The sequence below is a fragment of the Erpetoichthys calabaricus genome, chromosome 1 (assembly GCF_900747795.2).
Source record: "Erpetoichthys calabaricus chromosome 1, fErpCal1.3, whole genome shotgun sequence".
In the NCBI taxonomy this organism is placed as follows: domain Eukaryota; kingdom Metazoa; phylum Chordata; class Cladistia; order Polypteriformes; family Polypteridae; genus Erpetoichthys; species Erpetoichthys calabaricus.
The window spans coordinates 337,004,032-337,017,173 of record NC_041394.2 but is presented as its reverse complement, the minus strand read 5'-3'; the positions used below and the strand labels follow the sequence as shown (position 1 = coordinate 337,017,173).

Genomic DNA, 13,142 nt, shown 5'->3' with positions numbered 1-13,142 from the left:
CATTTAGTGGAAAAGACTCAAAAGGGGGCTCCCAATACAGTGATATGGACACCAGAAGTAGAGGTGGTGTTTAGTAATCTAAAGCAAGTACTGACTTTGGCTCCTGTGTTAATGTCACCTAAATTTTTGCTGTTTTTTTCTTCTCCAGAACAACACCTCCGACACAGGCCTTGTCACCGTGTTAAGTCAGATCATCAATGGAGCTAAACACACCATGACTTACCTCAGCTGGAACCTGCTGGACCAGGGGAGAAGGTACGCTGCAGTAGAAGATGAGGCAATTGCTGTAAAGTCAGCTATGCTATTACCTTCTGGGAAGAGAATTCACACGGGTGATGGATCATCAGGGGCACAAGGAGTTTAATCTCCGAGTCACCCGATGGTTCCTGGACAGACACCCCTACAATAACAGCATTGACATTTTTGGCTGATGCCTTTATCAAAGGTGACTTAAAACTCTTGAGATATAAAAGGTTGCATTTCTTTTGAATTTCCAATTGGAGCACAAGCAGGTCAAGTGACTTGAAGTGGGTTTTGAACCCACAGCCTCAGTGTTTCAAGTCCAAAGCCTTAACCACTATGACACACACCAGAAAGGAGCCTTCCACACTAATCCACATGTCCTGTCACAGTTCTGTGACCTCACAGCTTGAGCCACCCTTGTATTACACATCTGCAATCAGGGAATCACCTGAAAGGCTCGGGTAAGCCCTTCAGTATCCCACCATGGCAAGAGGAGGTAGGCTGATGACATCTCCCGATTCTCCTACAGCACTGAGCAGTTCCCAGGCGTCAATGCTTAACCCCGCCCCCAGCGGGCACCCGAAGCCCCTCCCCTTCTGGGCGTCATTTGACCAGAGAATGCAGATGAGCCAGCGCTCCCTAACCAATGTGCATCAACACTTGTTTGTTTTGTTAAAGTCTGAAAGTTTGTCATTTTTGTTGATTAAAAGGGGCAACTGTTGGCTTGCACAAAGTTGCATACTTGTCTGGTGATTCTCTCACAATTTACATACCCACAGTATATATTAATGTTGTGAGGCAGGAATGTGTTAACACAACAAGTACCTTGAATTACAAGAAAGAGTAAAAACAAATTAAAAAAATATTACTAAGTAATAAAGTAATAAAAATATTACTAAATTATTAAGGTTTCCATTAGTATTCGTATGCAAAGAAATATTGTTACTAATATCTAATTTCATATAATAAGAGACACAAATACACCCTAGAATATAGGCAAATTACAGCATGCATCAAACTGGAGACCCCCCAGCCCCCTGTACTTTCCCCTTCCATTGACTTAATTAAAGCCCCACATTTTGCAGTGTTGCACAAATACTGCAAACCTTTAATCTATTTTTTTTTTAATATGTAATTAAAAAAAAGTACTGATCACTTATTGAAGGTACAAAAACATCCCTTTAACAGAAAGTGACTCCAAACAAAATATCACTTCTTTTGAACAACAGAGAGATTTTTGTTGTATGTAAGGTATTTCTGCATTTATGACAACAAGGGATTTTACCGTTGTAATATTTTATCATTGAATTTACAGACATTTTAGACTCTACAAGAGTTGTAATTTCTTGAAACATGTTCATGTACTTACCCTGTAATGAACCTGTGGCCTGTCCAGGTGTTGTTTCTGCCTTGCACCCAATGCCTGCTGGGATCGGCTCCAGCTGCCCCCTAACCCTGCCCTGGATAAGCAGGTTTAGGAAAAATGCATGGATTTTCATGTACTTGTTGAACACTTTTATGTCATCAACCTTTATTTTTTCCAAAGAGTGGAAACAGATGATTATGAATAGAACTGTGAAGACTAGGGGTGCTTCCATGTAACACAACTATTTAGTGGGGCTGCCTAATAGTTGTATGTACACTCAAGTCCAGATCTATACAGGAAATAGATTAAAAAAACATACAATAAGCAATACATATAATGATTAAAATATTCCTTAAAATATTTGGGGGAACATTTACCATGTATGTAATAAAAACCTTTCCTATAAGAACCTTACCCCCCCCCCCCCCCTTATTATTTCATATTATAAGGAGTGATATTTGATCTATGAGAAAAAAAACATGAAATAAACAATACATACAATAATTAAAATATTCCTTAAAATATTTGGGGAAACGTTTACCATGTATGTAATGAAAATCTTTCCTATAAGAACATTAGCCCCTTTATTATTGAATATTATAAGGAGTAATATTTTATTGAGCTGAAGAATGGGCCCCTCGCTTAGAGAGGGAATGTGAACACTTTGGCTGTAAATAACTGTGGCAAACGCCAGTTAAAAGGGAGTAAGGATAAGCCTCGTCAAACAGAAATGATGGACAGCGAGGGGTTTTGACAACCCCTCAGTCAAGAAATATTAGTAGAATTAATTAGTGGCAGGACTAGAGCAGTGGAAATGATAGGAGGCCGATGAGGTAGAATAATGGCTTATATGATAAGAATTGTAATAAAAGTAAAAGGTGCCTAAGGCTGAATGCTTATTCCCATCTTGTGTGTGCCTTACAATCAAACCTGATTCTGCTGTCTGTCCTGAGTCTCTAAGTGACTTCAATGGGGCTGAGGGCGCCTACGTCAGTCTGCTTCAATAATAGCAGAACTGAGAGCAATCAGGGCATGGGAAATTCAGGAAAAGAGAGAGTTGTTAAAATGTTCAAATTCTTATTCAAGACTGAGGAATATTAAAACTACATCTGCTTGCAGATTTGATGTATTATTGGATGTTAATTAGATTTTATTTAGCTTGTAAAATGTTGGCTACTGTGTGTGTGAGTGTGTGCTTTTGGTGGGTTCCTACCCATAAATGTGTTGAAAGGAGTTGATTGTATGGCTGAATAAAAACTGTTAAAAGCTCCAGTGTGGATACAGAAATTACAATTAGTAAATTGGAAGATGAAGGATTGAGAAAGTCAAACATTATTAGATTAGAAATGTATGGGATAATGCATGGTAACGCTTTGAGTAGTGAGAAAAGCGCTATGTAAATGTAAAGAATGATTATTATTAAACATTGGATTTGTGGGTGAAGGGAAAAAAAAAACAAGAAGGACTGGAATAATTCTGACAAGATTAAGAACTGGACACACAAGGGTTAAGTAACTCTAATATAGTACTACAGTAGGGTGTTGTACTGTGTTAGCCATTATAGATGTGGCAAGAAGTGAAGCAAAATGACACCTTTTATTGGCTAACTAGAAAGATTACAATATGCCAGCTTTCGAGGCAACTCAGGCCCCTTCTTCAGGCAAGATGTAATTAACTCCCATATCTACTAGCCAAACGTCAATGAGGGTTATTTTGGCAGTGAGATCAATATGAAATAATAAAGTAAGTAACATCTCAGAGTGAAGCATAAAAAGAAGAAAGGAATCATCTTCAGGCAGGCGTTGGCGGTTAATAGTTTTACTTTGAAAAATGACCTACAGAAATAACCTTAGTTCATACCACAGAACTGTTTTGAATTATTTCTGATGTAAGGGGTGTAAAATGGTAATTTATTATTTGTCTAAAAGAAAAGCTTTTCTTTCTTTCTTTCTTTAATTCATGCTTTGTACCACACTCTAGACAAGTTGGCAGCACTACTGCAACAAAATTGGGTTTTCAAACCGCTATAAAAGGAGGAGAAGGACAAGAAGAAGGACCCTTCGGTGGTCCATTGAAGTTCTTTTGTAAAGATTAATTTTCTTCTTCATTTATTCTCGCTTCTGTTTTGGGGATTTGTTTGCTCTCCGCTGCCTTTTAGGCAAGAGTCGATGTCGAGATTTTGATGAATCTCGATGTTTTATACCTCCCTCAGTCCGTAAATACCATTTTTGAAATTCTCTGTGTGTGTGTGTGTATCAACACGTTAACTTGAGTACGCTTTCATTTAGGTCAACCAAATTTTGCATACAATTATTAGGTTAGTAAACGTAGATTTCTATTAATGTTTGGGCTATTTCCGTTAACCAGAAGTGGTACTTTGCCTTTTATTAATGCAGCTGCAGAGTCCAATTTATTCAACTTTACTTTTATAATAATTGTTCAATATATTATTAATTTGATTTGTTGTCGATGGTTCTTTAATGTTCATAATATAAAAAATATAATCATTCTGTTGTGGTTTACTCCTCAAATGTCCATCCCCATATCTGAGTATAGGAGAAAGTCCAGGGGAGACCACTCCCGATTTTTTTTGTTAATTCAATTGATCCAGGATTTACCAAAACTTTAAAAATGCTTAAAATATAAGGGCCTAAGACTGAAGTTTCATTTGAGAACAAAACCATAAATCCCTGGCCCAGAAACAACAAAGCCTAAACTTAAAAGATTCAACTTAATTTTATTAAATTCAAAAAGTCCAAAAAACAAAAAAAAATAGAGTAGAAGATCTGAATATCAAAACTGCTTTTCAAAGCAAAGTGTTCTCTGAAACCCACAGAACTGATGTCAGACACAAAGCAGTGTGTCAAAACGTCAAGCAATCCAAAACCAGTTTAAAAACACAAACCTGAAGAACACCAAGGAACATTCCATCTTTTTTAACTTGAGTGTGTCGGGTCACTTTTCTCCAGTCATTCTCAAATATCTTTTTAAATATGCTTTCATTAATGCCAGATCATGTGAAAACCCTTTTCTTCTCATCCTTCCAGGTTGTTTCCCTTTCTATTCACATGCCTACTGGGGGTTAGGGGTGTCTTGCCGTTTAATCATGTATTTCTTCTTTTTCTGTTTGGAGTTGTTCTAATTTCTCTTGATTTGTTTTTAATTATTCCAATTAGATCATACATTTATAATCAGTTATCTAATTTGCAATTCAATATTATCTTCTTGGACTATACATATATGCACAGGACCTCTCGTCATGTTCTTTAGTTGTAAATTCAGGATCGGCCGTGTAGAAGTAGCAGTATGTGATCTCCTTTTTATATTTAACTGGCCACTGTCCTAAGTCCAGTCCTCTTGAACTGTTGTGCTTTTGCTTCCTTGTTTGTTCCATTGTGCTGGAGCTAGCAAAACTATAAATCCAGATTGACATCACATTGGAGGTTTTTGGTCTTTATCCAAAAATGCTGTACTCATTACTGCCACCATTACCTACCACAGTGCAGAATCTGGACACTCTTCTATCCTTCAGCAAGTATGATGGATTCCGTCACACTATGAAAATAGATTCATATTATAAGAAGATTGGTATGGATCTCAAACAATAAATTCCCCCTTGTGAACACACTCATCAAGATTTAGAAAGTGAAGGAGGGAGGAAAGAGTTAAAACTAAACCTCTTAATTCTAATTTACACCTTCAGGGCTTCCCTAGCTAGTGAATTTTTTTGTGTCTCCGAAGATACCTGCTGTCAGAGAACAGTTTTCCACATTCAGAACAGGAATATGGCTTCTCGCCAGTGTGAATTCTTAAGTGGGTCTTAAGAGTGGCCCTTTGTGTGAACTGTTTGCCACATTCTGAACAGGAGTAATGTTTCTCTCCAGTGTGAGTTCTTTTGTGCCTCCGAAAACGACTGCTGTCAGAAAATCGTTTCCCACATTCAGAACAGGAGTACGGCTTCTCTCCAGTGTGAATTCTCATGTGGGTCTGAAGAGTGGCAATTTGGGAAAACCGCTTGCCACATGTAGAGCAGCAATGTGGTTTCTCCAATAAATGAATTTTCGAATGGTTACGAAGACTGCTCCTGTAAGAGAATTGTTTGCCACATTCGTTACAGCAGAATGGCTTCTCTCCACTGTGGCTTTGTTTGTGGATGTGAAGACTGCTCAATTGTGAGAACTGCTTTCCACATTCATTACAGCAATACGGCTTCTCCCCAGTATGAATTCTTGTGTGACTCTGAAGATAAGTTAGTTGTGCAAACAGTTTGCCACATTCATTACAGCAATATGGCTTCTCTCCTGTGTGAATTCTTGCATGACTCTTAAGACTTCTCAGTTGTATAAATTGTTTGCCACATTCTGGACAACTGTAAGGTTTCTCTCCTGTGTGAATCCTTGTGTGTATCTGAAGGTAGGTGATTCGTGAGTATCGTTTGCCACATTCCGAACAACAATAAGGCTTTTCTTCATTGTGAATTCTACAGTGTCTTCGAAGAGTACTACTGTCACAGAATTCTTTGCCACATTCAGAACAGCAGTACGGTTTCTTCCCTGTATGAGCTCTGGTATGTTTCTTAAAATGACTCATTAGCAAAAACTGTTCGCCACACTCCAAACAACAGTAAGGTTTCTCTTTCGGGGTTAATTTTTCTCCAGTGTGAATTTTTTTGTGTCTCTTAAAATGACTCCTGTCAGAGAATTGTTTTCCACATTCAGAACAAGAATATGGCTTTTCTCCAGTATGAATTCTTATGTGGGTCTTAAGGGTAACCATCTGTGAGAACCGTTTGCCACAGTCCAAACAGCAATATGGCTTCTCCCCAGTGTGAATTCTTGTGTGACACCGAAGATCTCTTAAATTACAAAATCGCTTGCCACATTCCGAACAGCAGTAAGGTTTTTCTCTTGGTGTTAGTTTTTCTTTAGTGTGAATTTTTCTGTGTCTCCGAAAATGACTCCTGTCTGAGAATCGTTTTCCACATTCGGGACAAGAATACGGCCTCTCTCCGGTGTGAATTCTTATGTGGGTTTTAAGGGAGACCATTTGTGTGAATCGTTTGCCACATTCAGGACAGCAGTGAGGTTTCTCTCCTGTATGAGGGTTAAGAGGAAAAATAAATGCTTATTTTCAAGCCACTGCTCTGTTGTTGACTAAGTCACATGGCATAAATTCTTGTTAAAATTATGAATAACATTTCAGAGAGCAAAAGAAATTGTAAATATTAAATTCAACACGGAAAGATACACATCTTAATAATTTTACAAATGCTCAACACATGAGCACATTGTCTGTAGCAAATGTTTAAATAGTAAAATAGGAAATGTACACTTAAATCATGTGTGATTTTACTTTTTTTAATGTTTCTTCACACCTTAGTTTTCTGTGTGAAAACAATCCTGTACATTTTACATTATTATTCTGTTATTTCAGAAGTTTCTGTTGTGCTGTTTTCAAAGAACTGTAAATGAATGATTGATCTTTGTTAATGAATTATGAACAAATACAGAATTACAAAATTAATTTTGCTGTCTTTACCTATTGTTAATTAATCTTGACCATTCAAATATAATTTACTACATTAGTCTAATTTTAAGGGTTTATACTTGTAAAACATTAGTATGGTTTCAAACAGCAAACAAATGACACAAATTTAATGTCTGCTTATTCATATTCAGCAATGAAATATGTGGTTTTGCCTAAACTGCATTTCTAGAGGATTACACGTTTCTGTTAACACCGCACACATCATTTTAATAGGGAGATGCACTAAACTGCATCCAAGTATTGCAACACTAAATTAATTTTATTTTGGTATTGACTAATGAAGCAGCTCATTAGCTACTCTGTTTGGGATTTGCTTTGATTTTTACTTGCTACAACTGTTGTTAGAACTGCTGGTAAACAGTCTCCTCCAATATCCCACTGTTCTGTATGTGCAATTGTGGTCGACGATTCTGAAAATGTATACATCAGACAGAAAATTAATGGATGCTTGGATAGATGTGCTTGTTACAATCAGAGAATTAATGTGAAACCTTGCATTGGTACTGTGTAGTGCGATGCCCTGTGCAATGGCACCTTGGCATGTGCTCAGACTCTGGGTATCTGGAGTCCATGACTAAGAGTAAGATGACTGAGAGTCACAGACCAATATTATGGAAAAAGTATAAAAAATATTTATTCCAAATGTGCCAAATCATAATCTTATCCCAAACAGTACAATAGTCAAAAAAAAAAAATCAGTTCATGTGCACTGGCGCAATCAAAAATAAGGTGCAATTAATGAAGAGGATTATGGATGACAAAAATTAATTACTTCTTATCTCTCTTTCTCTTCTCCTGAAAGCTACTTAGGACAAAGAGAAATCGCTCATGTGATGAAAAGAACAGATGACAATGACAAATAGCTCACCATGACAATTAGTTAAGCACACAGGATCACCACTCAATTCTGCCTCCACTTCATCAATAGTTCAGAGGACTTCACCTGCAGACACTGTAGTTTCTTCTCCCTCCCCAAATGGAGTTACTAGCAGAGGAGTTGAATTCATCTAGCACCTTTCAAAACCATGACTTCCTCTTCAGTTAAACACACAGAGTGGAGAAACTCCAATGTAAACACTACAGGGCCTTCCCTTCCCAATAAGGAACAAGGCTGCCAGAAACGGACATACTGCTCAGTTCTACAATGAACACTCCCCTCTTTAGCCACCATAGCACCATTAAATACTTTCGCAGGACTGCAGCAACCAATCCTTGTCAAATCTCTCCCTCTCATGCCTACCTTGTGACTCTCATGCCACCATGTTGCATACAATCACCCAATCACAACTCCTATAATATGGGGCAACAAACCCATGCACACAAAATGGATCCATCTCCTGAACACACTCTCTCCAGGTGGCACCTAACCTTACTCTTTACATCTGTAAGTCAGCGAGTAACACTTAGATTCCGACACCACCTCCCACAAACGTGCACATAGTTCAATAGGCCTCTTGAGCCCTGCATGCTCACCCATAACCTTCACTCACATTGCACCCCGTGCACATGTTCAGCCTCCTTCACCGACACCCCTATTGCACCACTACCCACATTCACGGACAATACCGTACCTGCTCTTTCTGTCAAGGTACAAGTACTTAAACTATTGAATACAGAAATTTGATGTACCTAACAGGCTCAAATTTTGCATACAGGTACCTTTATAGGTGTAGAGCATAACAAAATCAAAATGTGTGGTCCGGGTGACACCACTTGGTGAGAGCAGACCTTCAACAATAGAAAGAAAAAAAAGTTTGCATCTTTGACTTGGAAGTGTGATTTCTGAAAGCCTAAACACTGCAAAGTGTTTTCCATGGAACGGCACCTTTAATGGTTTGACTTCTATATCATACCTTAAATAATTGGCATAATTGATTAGAATTATGAAGGGAATTAGTACACTGGGTTCTGGTTATGGTTTTAAATATGATTTTGATTTGATCTGAATTAGTCAACAAGAAAACCAGTTTGCATATAGAAACTTATTAAGGGTACATTTCACACCCACGGGGAAACTACAGACACGTGGAATAAGTGACCATCTCGTGTGGCAGACAGCATTACCTTGTGAAATTTCAAAATTCAGCCTTAATATCATTTTTGACGAATTAGGTAAAAAGGATTTTGAGCTTATGGCTTCCTGCAAGGCCTGTTCATGTCAAAATTGTACTAATATATATTAAAAAAAAAAAAAAAAGAAAAAGAAAAAAAATATGAATACTGAACTTTTTTAGAATGATACCATAAAACAGAGAAACCTGGAAACAGCTTTTTTACTAAATTTAGAAGTCCAATAAAAACGTAGCCACAGTTAGGGCAGAGAGAGAGAGAGGGAGGAAGACTATATAATGAAGAGAGAGAGAGAGGCACTATATAACAAAGAGAAGAGACAGACAGCGAGAGGCACTATATAATGAAGAGAGAGAGGCACTATATAGAGAGAGGCGGAGTGGTGGCTCTGAGGCTAGGGATCTGCACTGGCAATCGGAAGGTTGCCAGTTCGAATCCCGTAAATGCCAATATGGACTCTGCTCTGTTGGGCCCTTAAGGAAGGCCCTTAACCTGCAATTGCTAAGCACTTTGAGTAGTGAGAAAAGCGCTATATAAATGCAAAAAATTATTAAAAAAAAATTATTATAATGAGAGAGAAAGAGAGAGAGAGAGAGAGAGAGGGGCACTATATAATGAAGAGAGAGAGAGGCACTATATACAGTAATGAAGAGAAGAGAGACAGCGAGAGGAACTATATAAAGGAGAGAGAGAGAGACAGCGAGAGGCACTATATAAAGGAGAGAGAGGCACTATATAAAGAAGAGAGAGAAAGCCACTATATAATAATAGATAGACAGATACAGATTTATTTATAAAAAAAAATAAAAAATTAAGCTTTCTGCCTTTCTTTTGTTTAATGTTGTCTTATTAAAAAGCCTAAAGCAATTTTCCTTTAGCTAAGCTCTCCTTCTCAGGGGTGGGGTTTGATTAGTCTTCAAATTTGTTGGGTTATAAATTGATCTGTTTGTATGGAATGATTACAATGAAAATTAATAAAATAAATATTTAAAAAAAAAAAAAAAAAAATTAAGCTTTCTCAAAATGCTAGGGTTCAGCCCTCCCTCACATTCACTCACCCATGTCAGAGTACAGTCACGGCCAAAAGTTTGAGGATGACCCAAGTGTTGGTTTTCACAAAGTCTGCTGCTTCAGTGTTTTTAGATCTTTTTGTCAGATGTTTCTATGGTATACTGAAGTAGAATTACAAGCATTTCCTCAGTTTCAAAGGCTTTTATTGACAGTTAAAAGTTGTCCATATTTGCAGTGTTGGTCCTTCTTTTTCAAGAACGTGGCATGCCGTCAATCAACTTCTGGGCCAAATCCCGACTGATGGCAGCCCATTCTTGCATAATCAATGTTGGGAGTTTGTCAGAATTGGTGGGTTTTTGGTCACTCACAATTTCGCCTAAGAAAACAGCCATGAATAAAGAATGGGACCAAAACATCCACCGACAGCAACGTCTCCCAATCATCCAAGAACAGTTTGGTGACCCACAATGCCTTTGTCAGCATGATGGAGCACCAGGCCATAAGGAAAAAGTGAGAACTAAGAGGCCTGGGGAACAAAACATTGACATTTGGGGTCCATAGCCAGGAAACTCCACATTGAGAACTTGTGGTCAATCCCTGAGAGGCGGGTGGACAAACAAAAAGCCACCAATTCTGACAAACTCCAAGCATTGATTATGTAAGAATGGGCTGCTGCCATCATCAATTGGCCCAGAAGTTGATTGCCAGCCTGTCAGGGTGAATTGCAGAGGTCTTGAAAAAGAAAGAAGGGCCAACACTGCAAATATGGACTCTGTGCATAGACGTAATTTAACTGTCAATAAAAGCCTTTGAAATTTAATGCTTGTAATTCTACGTCAGTATACCATAGAAACATCTGATGAAAAGATCTAAAAATACTAAAGTAGCAAACTTTGTGAAAACCAACACTTGTGTCATTCTCAAAACATTTGGCCGCAACTGTAGTTAATAAACCAGTTGCTCTAGTATACAGGAAAAAATGACTGCAGTGTGGATCTAAACACACACACACAAAACCACACACTTTAGCAGTATGTTTAAAAAATTTGTAGAAAAAAACATTTAAAGATACAAGAGTTTCTATAATTTAATCTACCCGAGTGTCATTTATTTGTGTTACAAATGTGAACTTGTCATTTGAGATTGGGACACGTCTTGCTGTTTGAGGTCATCTCATATCAAGCACTCAGAGAGAGAAGATGGCAAACTCGTCTACCTGCGAGTCTACACAGAAGCTGAGAGATTGGAAGCATCATTCTGTCATTAAAATTCCTTACAATGGAAGGGAAGAAGCAAAAGGTAATACACAGGAGTTTGAGTGGTGTGTATGGGGACGACACACCTTCATACTATAAAGTGAGGTTTTGAACAGAATTAGCATGAAGATGTGGGGCATCCTCTGGAGGTATCGTAACAAGAAATGTGGCAAAAAATGGATGCCATGATTATGGAATATCATCATGTTACAGCACATGAACTAGATGACATTTCAGCTGGCACAGTTTCCACCCGTACTTATTTGATGATGATAACGTTCAGTTCCCAATGGCTTCCCTTAATGTTGACATCAGATCAGATAAAATGTTAAATGTAGTCACGAAAAGTTGGACATTCTTAGAGAAAACACGTCAAACAAAACAAAAGATTCCATAAAATTCAAGCATATGAGCCCTAAGAAAAATTCGGTGTGCAGTAGTCAACCAGAAAAGCCATGGCAACAGCTTTTTGGGATACAAGGGTATGCTACTGTTGGAATTCATGCCACACAAGTCAACTATCACTGGAGAAACCTGTGCTTCCACAATGAAGAAATGGGAAACTATCACCATAAAAATATTAAAACTCACTGTTTTTCCCATTTTCAGATTAAAACACACACATACACACAGGCCTATAACCCTAACCCCTAAGACTTACAAAAAATATTTCAATTTTCCACTTACTTTCTCCAGACTGTTTTGAAGGTGATGCTTCACTGTCCTGAGTTCTAGTAGATGAAATTTCCTCCATCCTCTTGGTGTCAGAATGTAACGATTCAGGACTTGCTGTGATAGGTGGCTTCAGAGATGAAGGACATACGCTTTGAGAAGACACTAACCTGGTCACTGCTTCATCTTGAGATTCATAATGAAGAGTCGACACTGACCGAAGTTCATCTTCCTCGACGCTTTCTATTATTTTACATTTGCTGGTCTCAGTATTAACAGAGCTCTCCTCCGCCTCTTCTTTAATACCCACAGTTACCAGTTCATAATCGTTATTAATGCAGAGACTGTTCTGTTTAGGGTGGACAGACTCCCATTGACAGTCCTCATCTTTAATGCTTACAGTCAGGATCTCCATGGTATTGATGTCAGTCTCACATACCTCCTGTTTTATATCCATTTAGAGGTTATAGTAAATGGCAGCTGCCTCTTCCTTGCTGTTGAAAGAACAAGCAGAACCACATTACTCAGACCTAAAGACAATTGAATTTCCTTTTATAGCATCTCTCAGCTGAGGGTAATTCCATGTCAAATCCTCACACTTTTGCACATCATTGTCACAGATTTTAACGAATCTTGGCCTGCAGATTTGGTCTTACGAGTAACCCTTGGAACGGAAGTTGCACATGTCATAGATTACCATTATGGTAGATTTAAGCTAAAAAAGTTATTGGAGGGGGATTAGGACTTTGACTGGCTATGACCTCCTCCAGCTGTACAGACAACATTAACGTGATAGTCAAATTCATCCCATGCTCGATTGAGAATGTCGGGTGTCGCTGGACTCACGGGTCTTTCAATGCGATTTCAGAGATCATCCAGTGTGATTGGGAGTGGTGACACTCAGAAACTCTATGACCCCCTCTTTCAGTTGGTATGTGATTGATTCCTAGGTGACTCACGGTTGTAAATGGCACTTT

General features: G+C 38.2%; 1 protein-coding gene across 1 annotated transcript in view; it reads right to left on the bottom strand.

Moving 5' to 3' along the window:
* The window catches only part of LOC114666738 (zinc finger protein 721-like), a 41,365-nt gene extending 28,647 nt beyond the window's left edge, over window positions 1–12,718 (bottom strand). The window contains exons 1-2 of the mRNA XM_051933307.1: window positions 12,181–12,718; window positions 5,325–6,702 (exon numbers count right to left, since the gene is read on the bottom strand). Of these exons, the coding sequence (XP_051789267.1) occupies window positions 5,325–6,702; window positions 12,181–12,622 (1,820 nt within the window). The 5' untranslated portion in view covers window positions 12,623–12,718. The remainder of the gene's footprint in view (window positions 1–5,324; window positions 6,703–12,180) is intronic.
* Window positions 12,719–13,142: the final 424 nt, after the last annotated feature.